At 36.0% G+C, this 17,460-nt stretch overlaps 2 protein-coding genes across 2 annotated transcripts in view; one reads left to right on the forward strand and one right to left on the reverse strand.

Annotated features, from left to right (window-relative positions):
- Positions 1 to 10,486, reverse strand: part of LOC139970746 (triokinase/FMN cyclase-like) — a 16,281-nt gene extending 5,795 nt beyond the window's left edge. Inside the window, 12 exon segments of the mRNA XM_071976702.1 lie at positions 185 to 322; positions 1,104 to 1,213; positions 1,658 to 1,792; positions 2,970 to 3,110; positions 3,707 to 3,838; positions 4,467 to 4,614; positions 5,347 to 5,471; positions 5,762 to 5,840; positions 7,114 to 7,298; positions 7,723 to 7,833; positions 8,820 to 9,058; positions 10,339 to 10,486. Coding sequence (XP_071832803.1) covers positions 185 to 322; positions 1,104 to 1,213; positions 1,658 to 1,792; positions 2,970 to 3,110; positions 3,707 to 3,838; positions 4,467 to 4,614; positions 5,347 to 5,471; positions 5,762 to 5,840; positions 7,114 to 7,298; positions 7,723 to 7,833; positions 8,820 to 9,024 — 1,509 coding nt within the window. The 5' untranslated portion in view covers positions 9,025 to 9,058; positions 10,339 to 10,486.
- Positions 10,487 to 13,483: 2,997 nt separating this feature from the next.
- On the forward strand, positions 13,484 to 16,709 carry LOC139970764 (protein Churchill-like). Its single transcript, XM_071976736.1, has 4 exons — positions 13,484 to 13,644; positions 14,184 to 14,322; positions 14,999 to 15,069; positions 15,382 to 16,709. Exons 1-4 carry the CDS (start codon positions 13,606 to 13,608, stop codon positions 15,472 to 15,474), a joined length of 342 nt encoding a protein of 113 aa, XP_071832837.1. The 5' UTR covers positions 13,484 to 13,605; the 3' UTR covers positions 15,475 to 16,709.
- Positions 16,710 to 17,460: the final 751 nt, after the last annotated feature.

Genomic DNA, 17,460 nt, shown 5'->3' on the forward strand with positions numbered 1-17,460 from the left:
ACTTGAAATGAAATAAAAAATTCTCTTTTAAATCACCTTTTTGGTTGCAACCAAAATGTTCTTCTTTTGACAGACATTGGTAAAACATCCTTTTTTTAGAGACTTAAAACAGTTAACAATTGGTACCTCTTTCTTCCTCAAAGTTAAGAATCTTCTTAATACATTGTGTGTAGTATTAACTCACCATGGTCCTGTCACCCACAGATGCTCCTCCGTATTTCGATATAGCAATTATTCCCGCACCGAGTGCTCTGTTGACATTGGCTAATGTTCGCCCATTCTTTAGTTCTGTTGCTGCAGCCAGGAAAAATATGCTGTAGAGCTGGTATAGGAGGAAGTGATAATACAAACACCTTGCAGTAATATTAAGGAAGAAATGATGCATCCATATATGCTAAAGAGATGCACTAAACAATGATGAAACACTGCTTATACAGAGGTACCAAGTGATCTGTGGATTAAACTGTTTACCACATATACACCATGAGTCACCCCTAACACTAAAGACATGTTTGTGTTAGTTAGAAATAATAATAGCTTGGATTAATTAGTCAGATGACATATGATATTAGTTGCAAAATGTGGAGAGTATTCACGATGTAAACGTATGCATTACTTCACTCAATGCTAGACTAAGTTTACCATGGAAAATCGTGTGGTATGATATCGTGCTGTTGAAAAAGGAAATTAATATTTGCTGCCGGTTATTTTAGTCCACCTACTTGGCACTAGTAAAGCTGAATTTATGTATCAACCAACTTGACTGTTTTGCAAAATATAGAAACATCACATTCGAAGTTGAATTTGTGAGACAAATTTTCTGTATTTGCAAAAACAAACTGGGATTATAATCTCTCTTTAAATATGAGCAGCCAAACTACCTGTAACCACAAAGATCTCTTTAGTTTAATTGAGGGGTATGCGATTATGAGTGAGTAGACCTTGGCTAGGTCATACATAGCCTAGCTAAAACACAGTACAGCTTAGCAGTATTCTATTTATTTCGACGAAAAGTTACTGTAGAAGGTGTACGTGCTAGCATGAAAGCTCTTCATATTGATTAGAGTGTTTACTGTCCAGTATTATAATAATCCTTAACTTACAGCACCAGATGAACCACCCATCACAGACTCTGAAACATGAGCCAAGTGTGCTGCAATCTGATTGGCTGATAAGGGTACATTTTTCTTGCTTGCCAGCCACTTTTGAAATTCTGAAAATAAAAGGAATAGCCAATCTTAATATAGCAACAGTAGAATATTCAATATAATATCTCTGAAAGGTCATCAGTATTGCCCCCAAATATACTAGAAAGGTCAGATAATGGTCAGTTTCAACAGACATTTACTAACCCTCTAACAGTAGTTAGACACACTGAGATAGTTAATTGTCGATTTTATAAAACTCTACAGTTGATACGATTAATGCAGAAGATCAGTGGTTTTAGGAAAGTATTTTTAGCCTGCTAAATATGGGCCAGTTCTGAAGACCCTTTATATCAATTACAATACATTAGGCACGCAGACTGTTTTTATGTGTTGTTGCCAATTTTCAATAACCTATGATTTTTCATCCTTTTTTCATCACATGAGTGTCCTATAACACAACATATTTACACTTATAGCTTTATATCCAAAATACTAAAGATCTAACTCACCCACTGCCCCTCTTTTCAGTGTTGTTCCACAATCGCCGTCTCCACATCCCCTATCTAGCTTGTTCAGTTCCATTTCTTTCGCACAAATCGCTTTGCATGCCTCAGACAGAACAGATAAAACTTTTCCTTGGATATCTTGAAAAGAAAAACAAGGAATCAACTGATAATGGCATAAAGAGCACTTGGAAATGTTGATCATTAAGAGAAATGTGCAAGTAGAAAAAAAGACAAGAACCAAATATATATATTTCTAGCTGTCAAATGTGTGAAGAAACTCATTGTTCCCAACTACCAGGTTCATAGAGGTTGTTCTGTTGCTGAAATATTAAATTAATGAGAATTTGTTTCCGTTTATTTGTAATAGGACATTAAACAATCATCAATGGAATCACTTCATTCCAATGCATCACACTGTACTTGTTTGTCCAATTCTTACAATTGTATAGTGTTCAACTCTAATGGAATGATTTGATCATACCTGAAATATTACTTAAAAATCATACATTGCTGTAATTCACTTTTGAAAGATTTATACATTTGTTTGCTTTTTTAGCCTTTTTTTTTTTTTGAGGCATAGGTTTATGAATTTCCCTTTGTTCCAATTGGATTGGAAATTATACACTTTATGTATCGAGCATCATTTCTGAAATGAAGCTTGGTTTAGACTTCCTGTCATTTTAAAAACCATTTGTCAAGATTTAAAGATGAAGCAGAAGCAAGGAATGATCGACTTCCATATTACTTTTACTTCAAAAATTTCACTTTCTCTGAGTTTTCTATGGGCTAAACTTAATTATACAATGAGGCTTCCACTTTGGTTATGTCCTACCTTTAGTTAACATTTTGAATAAATATTTTCTCATTAAGAACATGGAAACTTGCATTTATCTCTTATTGCTGTATGGTACACCACTGATGAAGTTGGACCCTTAACAAACCAGACTTTTGGCTAAAAATGCTGGTTATAATTTCTGCAATCTTTTCCAGCAAACATTGTACATTAAAATGCATACAATGAAGTTTATTTTGTAATAATCAGCAATATGAAGACATTAAGCTCATACTTGCCTTATGAACTAACTTTGACGTTGTATGGCAATAACTATATATGGCTTAAATTTAACATTCAGTTTATACTTTGTTGCACATGTACTCAGTTCATGAAACAAGGGTTGATTTAATCATACTGTAACTTGTAAAAGTAAGTTTTCTGTCATTCACATAGGTAATGCATAAGATACTAAGGATGTTTGATTAGGATTTAAAGTGTCACCATGGCAACCATTAATTTTACCATGGTGTTGTTTGTCACCTGATAGCAGAGGTTCACTCTGGGTGACAGTTAGTGCTGATTCCTTGTGCTCAGGCTTTATTGATGGAGTGTCATTTCTTGCGTAGCGAGACACTTTGGATGTGCAGACTCTGGGCCATGCAGGTGCAGTTGTCTCATCATCTAGGAATTCAGATCAGACAATAGAATAAAATTTTGAAAGAAATGTATAAAAAAAAAAATTCCGAAAAATGATCATGATGGCTCTGTTAACTTCTACAAATGATAAGAATAATACATACAGTATTTAAAATTCACTAAAATATGTTTCATGGTTAATACATCCTTTTCAATTGATTTCATATGATTACCATTAAGTTAGGAATCTACAATCTAATTTGTATCAAGTCATTTTGAAAGTGTGACATTAAAAAATGTGGTATTTATAAATAAGGCGGTATTAATATCTGCTCCTTGGACATCAACAATATCTCCATCCGAACAGTTGGATAATGATCCTGTTTGTCTACACAGCTGCAGTGCAGCAGTTGTTTAAACCAAACCACAGAATAAATATACACTGCCTAATTCATCATAAATCCAACATACAAATTAATATATTTCTTCCCGCAAGACAGCTAGCAACAAACAGGATTATTAATGCATTATTAGGAGATTAATTGGAATATTTAAATCTGCTTAGAAGTCACAGTCTGAGTTATAGGCTAGTTAATCATAATTATATTTTACTACCTAGATATGTTGGTTTATTTTACTACCTAGGTATGTTGGTAAATCACTTTCTCAGTCCAAACGCAAACAAGTGATTGATATTCCTGCCATCTCCAAGGAGGTCATAAAAGTACTGCAATAGGCCCTGATTGGCTCTACACCTGCCTCTTGCAGACTCTCTGATGGGAGGAGAACAACATCGATGTTTCCTTCTCTTGATTAAACATTATACATTCATACTGAAATGAGTATCTGTTTTGGATGATATGATGTACCCACTAATACAGTATTGCACTGAGCATAGCATATGCCTGCAGGCTTGTATGCCTTTATATAAAGCTTATGTGGGTCTCTATTCTGTAGGGTCTAAGATCATTTCAAAAATACTGGAAAATCTATGGTGGATGGAATTTGTTATATCTATATATACTACAGATCTCTTTAAGCACCAATATATGAAACAGCTAAATTTGTTTGCTTACCGATTCATTGAAGACAGATCTACTAAACTAGATGTCATGAAAATGGAACTCAATCAGAAGTCTTCCATGGGTTAAAGAGAAACTTACTTATATTTCCTCGAACAACCACATGTGTCTCAAATGAATCAAAGCAGAGGAAGTTAGGAATATTTTCTGTAAAATAGGCTACTACCTTTGAAACAAGACAGTAATTAACATATTACTTACATGTAGAGTTCGGCATACCATCATGTTCATTGAAAACATGAAGCATGACCCACTTGATTGGCAAGCTTTGAACTGTAATCTTGTGTGTTTTATCACTGAGTTATCAATGAGGACATACCTATCGCAGATTTAGCGACGAGAGTCAATTCCAAGTTGGTGGTTCCGCCGAGATTATTGACAATCAGAATGACTGACTTTGTGTCAGCTCCCAGGGAACTCAAGACGGTCTTTACCAATGATGGAATCAACTCCCTAGCAGGAGTAAGCTGAAAATGAAATTGATAGAAAATGATAAAAATATATGATTTAAACTGCAAATAGGGAGTTTAAACTGCAAATAGGGAGGAAATTTTTTCCCCCATCAATCATTAATATTAAAGGCATTGAAGACTCGCCCCAAACAGCGTGCCGCCATCTTTAAAAAGTTTACTTTCCGTTGCTTGCAAGTGAAGTTTTTCTCTTGTCGCTACAAAATGCAGACAGTAATGAAACGTGATACCTTGTTGTCTTTAGCTGGACCTGAGATGTCCATCACTGTATCGTTTGAACATGGTGCTGTGGGTATTGACCGCAGCTGTATGTACTGACTGTACACTAGTGTCTTATTACCGACGGTAGCAAGCTGTGTGTGTTATTTCTGGGATCGATGGTGGTGTCTAACACTTCTGTTACACCTCATACAAAACTAGCTAGGTCAGATTACCGGCATTAGACATTTCTTTTTGCGCGAGTCTTCACACCAAAGGGATTTAACTTTGTGATATTTTTAATGTAACTATTACACACAGAACCAAGGAGGTTTGACAAGATTAGTTGGTAATTCTAGAGAGAAGGATTAGCAACTGACTCTCTTATGAAGTATGTCTGAGCTTAAAACACAGAATTTGGACCCCAAGATTATGCAATAACAAGACTATACACATACTGTAACATTGCATTTTTTGATTACTAGATAACAGAAACATCAATATATACAGCAATGATCTGGAAAACATTACTTCCTGTCTCTTCACACCAGCTTCACCGTGGATACCCAACCCGACTTCAACCTCAGAGGCACCTAGGGTGAAAGAGGGTCCTGACCCAGGGACACTGCAAGGGTACAAACAGACACCAATGGTACCTATTCAAATAAGAAATGTAAAAATGTATAACTTCTAAATTTGAAAATCAAATAATGGATTTTTTATCAAAAAAATTAAGGTATAAAAATCTAAATAGCATTAACAATAAAATGATTTGATATTTCTATCAAAATTGTAGAAACTAGAATAATACCAAAATACAATAAATGACTGACTATCACTTTCTTGATGCAATGTTGTTATAAAGTTCACTAAACAAGGCTGCAGATAATATATACATACAATAGCAAACATCCAAAATGATAAAATGTAGAATACTTCTACTTACCCATTGACTCTATAACTGTCAATGCAACCAGCTTGATTTCCTCCAAAGATTTGCCCTTCTCAGCCATCGCACCAGCTATCTAGAGATATAATACAATGAACAATTCAATACAACAAGAGATACCCTGTATGTTCAAAGGCTTCACTTTGTGAAAGCATTGACATAACACATAAACAGACATGGGAAATGTTATATTAAATATCATACATTATTGCTACGTGACTCGATCTATTAACACTCATTCTTGATCCTCATATTTATAAATTATTGATTAATTAACACTTTTCTTGGATAAACTTGCAATTTCAATAAGATACAGCTGGACAAATGCAGACAGTAAACTTGTGACTGTGACTTGGTATCAGCATGTCTGCAAACACAACATTCATGTTATTTACTCCAGATACCTATTGAAGGAATATAGCTCAGTTTAGTCTAGTACAGTTTAGTATTTTTCCAATGATTAGGAAGCCAACAGAAGCTCATTTGAAACCCTAGCCATGTGAAGATCCTGGAAAGAACATCAACTTATATCAATCCTTCTCTTTTTGCTGAGTGTAAATTTAGAGAATTATGAGACAGGGGTGTAATTGTTGCACCCGGCCCATTCCTGCTTTCTAAACTACCACTAAGCGCACACATCTGGCGGACTGGGGTACGTATCTCAACAACTGACCACTTTCTCAATACTTCAGGAAGGGAAGGCACGTACAGCATTCATCATCAGTGAAGTACAAACATGGTGAATGAAGTTGTTCTGAGCCCATTCAAAGAACAGAACCATAAAAACCACACATTGTGATCTTCCCTGCCTATAGCAAATACTGATGAGTGCCCAGTTTTTGGGCCAAAAACAGGGGAGATTAGATATCTACCTGAGTTGGTTATGCTAGCCATACTGAATGCTCCTCTGCACAAATTCATGATTAAACACGCAGTGTATTATTTCAGTGGTGAAGCCAAACTTGTCTGCACACACAGGAAGTATTGCTGGCCACTAGAGCACTTGTGTTTACAATCATACAGATGACTGCATGGTCAATTAATTAGGTGCACTCAAGGATGAATCCTAATGGCAGTATTTGGGGTAGTTTATGCCAGTAACAAATTATTAATGCTTGAGTGAATTTGAGGAGGACTGTTTTTCTATAGGCAGGCTTGACCATCATGACAGTTCCCAATTGCAAACTAAAATACCGAATCCATGGAAGACTCCTCTCAACAACACAGTGAATGCAAAGCGGGTGAATTTTGAATATTTCAAGGGAATCTGGTTCCTGGTGAGGATTTCAAATGGGAATTTAATAAATTGTGGGATGGACACTCTTCCCACTACATGATCTTAGTCTGACCTTGTGGACAAGGATTGTCCCACAAAGACCTCTCTTCTTTGCTGACTTATCTGGACTCATCAGAGCACAATCTTCTCCAACTATCACCATGGCAACCTTCAAGCCCTCTGACTTAGCTCTCTCGGCAGCGATACCAAAATTGAGTCTATCGCCAGTGTAATTCTTCACAATGAGGAGGGTGCCAGCTAAAATGGAAAATTTAATGTAACTAGAATATTACTCTAACTAAAAACTAAAAATATTCAATGCTGCACTTAACCAGTTCAACAACATCATATGAATCTAAGGAAACTCTACACACATTTAAAATCCATGAAAGATTTATACCAACCCACTGACGTCCACCTACGATAACAGCGTAAATCATCAAGGACTTGCGAAAGAAATGGGAACTGAATTAGAGCAATCTAAACTTAAAACAAGGGTTGAACTCTTAGAATTAAATTTAAGATTCATCATGAACTGCAGAAACAATATATAACATGATATATATATATACAAAAGGGGAAACAAGTGTTACTTTCATGTAACTAACCATACATGTAATGTAACAGTTATTAATGAACAATTGAAGAACTTAATTCATACTAGCTTATAACTTACACATACCTGGATTATCGTGACCGATTGCCCGGATTGCTGCTAGGATACTCTCAGGAGGTGGAGACGTAAACACAGCACCAGCAACTGCAGCACTCAGCATACCTCTTCCAACAAAACCTGTCAAATAAAAGGCAAGCACAAAACTGTATGAAGTAGTAATCTCTTTATATGAAAGTAAATAATTTTGAGATGAATGACAGCTGCCTCTTACCTATCACTTTATGGGCAGCAATGACCATAACTTCAAAGTAATGTTTGACCAATGACACTGGAAATCTGTAATTGTGCTCTCAATAATTCAACATGACCCTGATTTATACCGAAGTTCTAGCCAGTTTCCAACTCATTTAAGGTCCACAGACACCTATGAACAACATTGTCCTAATCATGCACTCTCATATGACATCATACCACAGGATACTTTATTGGAGAGATCTGATATTAAGTGTACAGACAGATGTAGGGCTTCTGTTGTAGAGAGTTTGTGGGAGGTCAAAGTATAAGTGCTCTACTGGTACTTAGAGGTTGGAAAAGTATGTTATCATGTGTATTGTTGGCTTGTAAATAGAAACTATTAGTAATCTTTCTGGGAAGTGTGATGTAGGAGGACTTCCTCTCTATGTTCCTAGCTAAGAGATTGTAAAGGTGAACCTAGGGTATGGGGAGATAAATGGTAAAATGCTCTTTTATCCTCATATGAAAGAACAGAGCTCCCTTGGATAATATTCAAGTTGATTCAGCACAAATTTACATGAGGAATTGGTAAAGGATTTGTAAACATGTAAATTGAAGCCTTTAAACTTACTGCTATTCAACTAAATTTTGTAAATATTTATAAATGCATCAGAGGAAATCACCTAAAGACATGTGTGTTAGTCTTTAACTGATGAGCCCTAGATGTTAAAAGGGTTATTTCTAAAAGTGAGACAGCAACACAATGGACTGATAGCAGTACTTCTTATTGGCCAACAAAATATCAAACATAAATTTGTGCCTATAAAATGTCACAAAACATAGTTTTCAAGATATGTGATCTTGTAAACAATGTACCTACATACTGAGTACAAAATCAAGCAAGGTGAATGAATGGATCTATTTTTTACCAGCATGTGAAGGTTCGTGGCCAGATCCCCCTCCTGATAAGAGAGTAACCTTCCCAGCAGCCTTCACTGCAGCTATATCCTCTCTAATCACCACAGAGTAGCCATCCAGCATGCAAAGTCCTGGATGGACCGCAACAAGTCCCTCTAAGGATTCTCGGACACACTGGCTGGTGTCATTTAGTAACTTTTTGGTTTGGATGGACATGTCATGTATGTGGTTCACTTTTGCAGAACTAGTTCTGTGGATAATCCAAAATTTCCTTAGGAATATGAAGCTTATCAAATTGTGACATTAAAGTGAAATAAGGGTGAAATAAGAGTGATAGGCAAACAATAAAAATAAGATATATATTGAAAAAAAGAAGTTTCTTTTAACTATGGTAAATATAGAGTGATTAAGTAGTGTTTCTGTGCAACTTCATTTTAAACAACCACATATATACATATGTCTAAAGACTTAACTAAGGTATAAACGGAAACTTCTCTCAAATCAGACAGGGTCAAATTAAACTCTCCATGACAAGGCCTTGCCAGATAAAGGTTGGTTTGTGTTCCAATTAATGACCGATTTATTTGATAAGATTGACTTGACATTTGAGAAGATCTTTCTACAAACAAGAATGCATTTTAAGAAAAACTAATGGAAAAATATTTGGTTTCAAACAGAACTAAGGGATAATTGCATTAACATAGCATTCTTTCTCCTAAGGGTATTTAGTCTTTCTTATTTGGGTAAGGTGTGGGAAGAGGAGGGGGTGAGCAATGCATCCAATCTTTACCACATTTACTTTTAGTCACATATAAAGAATGTAAACTTTATATGCTGCATACACAACTCACTACCAAGTTCAAAGGTAATTTGCTATTACAGCTTATTTCTTTAATCTAGCCTTTGTTTTAAATCATATCTTATCTTAATATCCAATAATTGATCTGTGACTATGGTTTGTGTACCGTTCATAATATATCTACTCAATAGAATAACATTGATAGATTCATGATTGGCAATGATTTACATGCCCTTAGCAGGAAAATCATCACATTGCTCTTCACTGAAACAAATATATGAGAGAAGGGCATCATGTTTATAAGCAATACCAATAACCATATTTTGCCTGACACTCAACTGCGGTATTAATTAATGCTTTGACAATGTGTGTACTACAGTATGGTTATTGGAGATTGTACTAATTTGGGAATTGCCAGAAGCACAGTGTAAGACTGAGTCCATTACAGTAGAAGTTTGGTCTATGGGTCAACTTTTCTAAGCGCGCAACGATTCTCTTGAAGGATTCAATTAGAAATTCTGTCCGTAGGACACCAGACCAATTTAATATGAGACAGGCCTTCCAGGGTAGCATAGGTAGCTATAGCCAATGTACAAAAGGATTAGCTAGGCTTGCCAGCCAACGTAGTATAAAATGAGTTTATAGGTATCGATTTAGAATAACATTCTCATAATTTATTGATTGGAAATTAATACGCCAATGTGCAAATTAAAGATTGAGCGATACCTTACAGAGTTATCTCTGTTGAATATCTAGCTGCAACGAGACGCCGCACCAACACAACAAGTTAACTTCCGTTCCTAGTTAATCTTTCACGACTGTACTGGAGCTCTACACATACCTGCACACCATTCATGTATTGTACATTGTATACCGAGTACCTGGACAAGGTCAAAGGTTTCCAAAACAGCTTTCTTATTGGCTAGACATTATAGGTGTGTCAAACTTGTAAGTGACGTCTGTCGTTTACAAACTGTCCTAATCAATTTCTATGATCTAACCCATAGAAATAGAGAAGGTTCTTTGGATCTAACCTAACTGGAATTCGGAAAGCGCAATTATGTTTTTTTAAAACAGCAATTAATATTTTAGAGGAAACAAGCACATGAGCATACATATGCGATTAGTTGAAGTCAGGAGGTTCTCAAGAAAGAAAGAAAAAGCAGCACGCGAAAGACTTCAATCCAGCTAGCAGAAAAATCTTACTACAATCGTGTACTAAATCGGGTACGCGCGCGGGCCCGACCGAACGCGAACCTATTCCACAAGCGCTCCCAGCGCGTTTGCCACACATAAATTGTATGTACAAAAAATGCACGGCACTGGCAGGTTACATAAATATTGTGTGGCATAAGTTGGGATCGCATGTACGTACGTGTGCCGTGCTCATTGCTCAATATGTAGCTATATATAGTGAGATTTTGTTAAGGACCCTGGCCCTTTGTTTCAACCAATGTTTCTCTATATGGCCTCCTAGAACATAAATCGAACCCAGCTATAGATTATCTAACTACAAAACGCGTTAAGATGAAAATTCTGAATGAAACATGTAAACATCACTTTTTGGATTAAATTTGACATTGATCATGTGAGAGTGCAGTATTCTCTCAATAGAAGATCAAATTATCGTCATGACCCAGGCGCGTAGCCAAGGGGGGCGAAGGGGGCAGCCGCCCCCCCCCCCCTTGAGCATATATTTTTTAATGTTTTTATGATATCGCTAGTATTTTCAAAAGAGAAAATGCTAAGATGCAACTTACAAGGCCTGGGAAGTGCCATTTCCAGCGATCTGGGAGGCATTTTCAGCCAAAATTTTCTTGTACGCTTTGATATATGGGTATATATCGATGGTAATTGGTATTACGGAGAGACTACATCTCGTCCTTAACACCGAATAAGTATAACTGTATGAACCCTTATAAAGTTGTAAGCAGAGTATAATTGACGGTGGTAATCAGCCCATAATGGCAACTCCGACATTATGTAACAAGTAGTGTAAACTCCGTATTAATTCAGTGCTAATAAGTGACTGAATTAGTCCCGGTTTCCTGTTTACCAGTAATTAGGCTTAATAGGATTCCCTTTTTCACCAAAAGCTTCTTTGCTGCTCTCCAAAATTACTTTCACCAGTAAAAAAAAAGAAGGAAAAAAGAATAACAAGAAAACTACTAAACGATGAAGCGAAGTATTACCAGTGGCATAGGCGTAGGAGCCCACTTTGATTGGGGGGGGGGGGGGCTGTAACGACTTGCCCGAAAAATATAACCAATGTACATATCACATGCATCGGTTATTACATCGCATGCCAATTACATACAATCATTTGTCGTGTTTTTACCCTTCCATATTGGTTACAGTTTTGGGCAAGTCGTAACAATAATAATGATAATAATAATGTTAGTTTAACTATTAAAAGCACATTGCAATTTATTTTTCTTTCAGAAGGGGCCCGAAAAATTTTCAGCATATTGCCCGAATTGTCACAAAAAAAGTAATTGGTTGGGGCTGCAGCCCCGCCCCAGCCCCCGCCTCCTACCCGTATTACCAGCGGACAGGGTTAAACTTTCACGATTCTGCTGTAAAAATAAAAACAAAGAGGTGAGTGTGAGAGAACTTGCGAACTAAAAATTCAAGACCCTACCCTCGTCCAAAATTGGTTAATTAATGACAACTATAGCCATCTCCTACCTTGCAGAATGTCTCGTATAGCAAGCGACGTAACTAGGCTGGTGCTGCCGCCCGTATGGAAAGCCATTTTAACATTTAATCGGGAATTTAAGATATCTGAAATAGTTTCTTATTTTAGATATCTAAAATTATATTTCGGATATCTGAAATTAAATTCAAGATATCTGAAATTGAATTCGAGATATGTGAATAAGAATTCAGATATCTGAAATTCTCTGGTATTTCGAGATATCTGAAATTGGTTTTGAGATATCTGAAATTATGTGTAGATATCTCAAATAAATTTGATATATCTGAAATTTAATTTGAGATATCTGAAATTATTTCGAGATATCTAAAATTCTTGATTAAATGTTAAAACGGCTTTCCATACGCCCGAGGGCCCAGACGTACCCAACCTGCTGCATTTTTGCTCGGGCGGACTGATATTCATATTTCTGGGAAAGCTCTGAAATCTGATCGTTTTTGATAAACTGTTTCTGCCCGATTATTTCTGGGATTCCTTCAAAGTGTCTGTAAGTAAATCGGGATTACCCTTCGTGAGGCAAAAATAATAACAATCTTTATTCGTGCAGTAGTTATAGGTACGTGGCATAGGCTAGCGGTGTACTCAGTGTTGTTTCATTTCCTAAAGTTGTTATTACTGTAATAAAAAACATCTTACATTTTTCGTCTCCGCCTTCATTTATGTCATCTATAAATCTGACACAGATAAAAGTGACTCGGGTAGCAAATCGTGACAGCACAGTTCTTAAAATTCTCTTCAATACCCACACGAAAACGGGAAATTCAAAAGAAATCATGTTCTCAACAGAGAACGTCTGAGAGTATCGTAACCATGCATAAATAGATGCACAACAAAAACTATTGTCAACCTTGAATTATTCCACCTTGAATTATCTTTGCTTTTGTTCACCAACGAAAGGGTGCACGGCTGTGGATTTTCATTTGGGTGCCTATTTCTACTCCTGCACCGGGGTACTGTTGATACATTGCTGCGCCATTGTACAAGGCGTCTCAGTCGAAAGGGTCGACATCAGTTTATCTTCAAAGAAAATTCACCAATGTAAAATTCTTAGGGCTCCCCAAATGAGACAACTATATGTAAACGAAACTGGAACTCCAGATTAGAGCGCTAGCCGTCTCCGCTTTTCGGCAGTGTCAGCCTTGGGTACTTTTGTTTTCATTTCCGGTAGCACAGTTCTCAGTCGGTCACCTACTTGATAAAGCACATTCTGCACTGACAAGAAACATTCAATTGGTACCGAAATGTTCTATTTCTAATTAACGAAAATAAAGTAAAACGAAAAATGTGCATTGATTGCGTTAAACAAAAGTGTCCGGACAGGGTGAGTGTCTAACTCCATTTTTCCAAAAGTAATTTATTTCAGAGGATAGATCTGGTTCATGCCTATCCGAGTTCCTGTAATAATGCAATGGCCACTAAAATTTCGCACAACCAGTAACAACAGTGAAACAATCATAGAAAAAAAAATATCATAGTTCGTACACAAAAGATTACGAATCTATTAACCAGGGTACCATATATTGTCATGCTGTCGAGACTTGTGTCACATTCTGAGGGATTGTTTTAATTTTACGGCCTAACTTTAGAATCCGTACCATATTAATGGGAAAGCTTACTTCGAATCGGCAGAATAAGGTTAGGGCTTAGAAAGTAGGGTTAGGGAGTAGGGTTAGGAATCAGGGTTAGGAAGTAGGGAATAGGGTTAGGGAGTAGGGTAAGGAAGTAGGGAATAGGGTTAGGAAGTAGGGTCGATTGGAACGGATTCTAAATTAGTACCAATTTTACTATGAAATCGATAACCGTTTTTAAGATGCTACATAATTCTCTTTTCTGTCATTCCCTTTTGTGTTTTCTCATTAGGGAAGTTTTTGTGTAGATGATGGTTCATACACGATGAATTTTCATGAATGTGCGGAGTGTCACAAGAAAGAGCCAATAAAAATCGAAGACAGACAGAAAGAAACAGACGATGATGGGGCTGAGACAATCTCCTACAGTCGTAAGATCCAATATTTGTTTAAATTTAGTCATTGTATGCAACTATCACTTTTAGCAGCATTAAAATTAAGCAAATCAGAGATTAAAGGTAACCAACCTACCTTTTACAAGCATGCTAACTACACTTCTTCACTGTATCCAAAATACAACATATGTGTAGCTTTTTAAAGCTTAATCAGGCTTGTGTGTTTTCTTCCATTGAAGTCATAGGCGTAGGAGCCCAATTTGATTTGGGGGGGCTGTAACGAAATTTTTCGCCCGCGGAGTTAATGTGCACATCATATAGACATGCAAAGGTTATTACATCGCATGCCAATAACATACAATCATTTGCCATGTTATTACCCTTGCATATTGGTTATATTTATTGTGGAAGTCGTTACAATAATAATGATATTAACAATATCAGTTTAACCATTGAAAACACATTGCAAATTATTTTTCTTTCAGTAAGTGCCTGAAAGATTTCAGTATATTGCCCAAATCTTTACAAAATATTTTGGTTGGGAGGCTGCAGCCCCCCCCCCCCTCGCCTCCTACGCGTATGCTTGAAGTGCTGAGGAAAGAATGGAAAAACTTTGCATCTGCAAGCAGTCATTTATTGCTGTATTTAATGGTTCAATTTACAGTACATATTTGCATCTGTAATAGTAACTGTGTTTTATTTTCTTATGCAGATAGATGTTCTTTTTGCAATCATTGCATTGCAGAGCACAGCCACATATTTCAGATTGATGGGGAATTCCAGGTACTGACTATGAGTGTAAATGTGTGATATACTAACATGTAAAGTAATTAGTTTTCCAGCCTAACCTGTTCATCAATATTGAAGGATTACTATGCCCTTTTCTTTCTCCACCAGAAACTGCAACAAGGAATATTCTCTTTGGAGCACTGTTGCAAATTTAACTAGTTATATGTCAACTTTGCAAACTGAAGAACCTATTACCTAATTATCAATTAATTATGTGACAAAATTGCAAGTTTGGGTCGACAAAATGGTTGACATTTGGCAACCAGAACTAAAAGAAATGTCACTTTTATTTGATTTCTTATACAGGAATATTCCATGCTGTGTGTCTTATGTGGCAGAGGAGAGGACACAGTCAGTATTCTCCCTACTGATCCCAGGGAAGTGACATCATTGTACTGAAGGTTCAGTTGAAGGAGGGACTATTTAACTTTGTAAGATTCAAAGGATGAGAAAAAGTTGGCCAGTGGCGACTCAAACTAACTCTTAGTCCACCAGAAGAAAGGAATCCCACACTTTAGTACTCCTACAGCTGTGGAAACGATGGTATTTGCAATGAAGTCACTGATCTCATAAAAATCCTTGTTTCATGATCTCAGATGTTTTATTTAGCAAAGTTATAGTGGATTGAGCAAGGATAAACTGGATAAGTTATTCCCCGATAAGACTCCTTCTGGAATTCCACTTCTAATGGTGAAAAAGCTTCATTTTGTGTTTAATTGTAGCTTTTGTTCAATATGATCAAGTCCTGTGTAACAAAAATCACACTTGGATTACTTTCAATCCTCAAGTCATAAGTATTTGTAGAAAAAGTCATTAAAGAATTAACAACCATGTAACCTATTGCCCTCAAAACTGTTGTTTTGGTATTGTTTGTAAACCGTGTCTAAGATTATTATTCCAATGTGCAATTTTTGGTAGATTTAAGAAGCCAAAACATATTTTATTGTACTGCAGCTTCACATTATTGTTGTAAACTTGCTTTTGCATTTGTGCAGATAAAATGCTTGTTTGTTCCTCCTGGTATATTGTTCCTCGAACCCAACACAAGGACTTAATCAGTATAATAATAACAACATTGATTGCAGCCTTCTATGATACAGATTGTGTTGTCTGATTGTGTTGTATTCAAGGACCTGGAAGACAAGGTTAATCCCGAGTGTCATCATGCTTTCTATGATTCTTCATGTGACTGCAAAGTGCCACCTTCCCTCTTTGCCTCCACATCTGCTTACAATCATGAAGTGCTACCACATCTACGGTAACTGTAAAAAGATGGTAGAATGCATCTTGTCCAAATTTCTTGGTCATGAACCACCACCCTGTTTGCTTCAATTATGATAAAAAATAAACATATTTTTTGTAAGGTCATCATTTTAAACTGCAATTGGGTTTTCATAGGACCTTTGGTATTTAACTGACTCACCTCAGCTGTCCCAGGCTTACCATTGCACATCAACTTCTTTATATTATTTATACTATTGTATTGATAAATATTTTAAGTGTTTGTATTGTTGTTTTCAGAATTTCATAGATGAGATGATGCACAAAACAAAACAACTACAATTACTTTTGTATCGTATGTTTTGTTGTAAATTTGTGTTTGTTTGTTTTTTGTTTTTTTTTAGAATTATGAACTGATACTTTTATTTTTAACTTTGTTTTAGTGCTTGTAAGGTGTGACAGCAATCTCAAACATTCTTTGTAAATGTTTCTTTTATATATATCTAAAACAGCTGTAAGAGTTCATTTGATATATTTTAAACGCAGTTCGATACTAAAGTCACACAACTGTTGGTCAGTTGATTGAATTACAGTTTCATTTTAATAATTTCAAATAATGAAGTAAACATTGTGAAATGTTTATAATTTGCTCTTGTGATTCATTCTAGTATGAAAGAATAAAAACCACATCATAAGTATAGTATAACCTAATTATATCAAATTCAATCTTGTTTGGCAACTTTATTAATAATAATTGTAGACCAAAATCAAAGAACTGCATAATGTTGTGTAAAAGATGAATTCAAAAGCTAAAACAATGTAAAACGGCTTTATATATTATGCAGACAGACAGGACAAGGTAAACATAAAAAGAATTCAAAACAATGTTGGTTTTTTTCTTTTTCTTGAATGCTTAATCAAATGCTTAATTGGCCGCTATGTGTCTTCTTCACAAAAGAAAAGAAAAAAATACACCATCATGTTTTACATTTGAATGGTGCCAAAGGTTCTTAATAAAGTCTACCCCTATTGGCAAATCAGTTACACTCAACAAGAGCCTTGTCTCCGCTAGATATGAGCGACTAAGAAAGTTATGCTGGAAGTCGGTGTACTTTATCGACCACAAATGAGACCAAACTATTATTGAACTAATAATCTTCAACA

The sequence above is a fragment of the Apostichopus japonicus genome, chromosome 8, assembly GCF_037975245.1.
Source record: "Apostichopus japonicus isolate 1M-3 chromosome 8, ASM3797524v1, whole genome shotgun sequence".
NCBI classification, from domain to species: Eukaryota; Metazoa; Echinodermata; class Holothuroidea; order Aspidochirotida; family Stichopodidae; genus Apostichopus; species Apostichopus japonicus.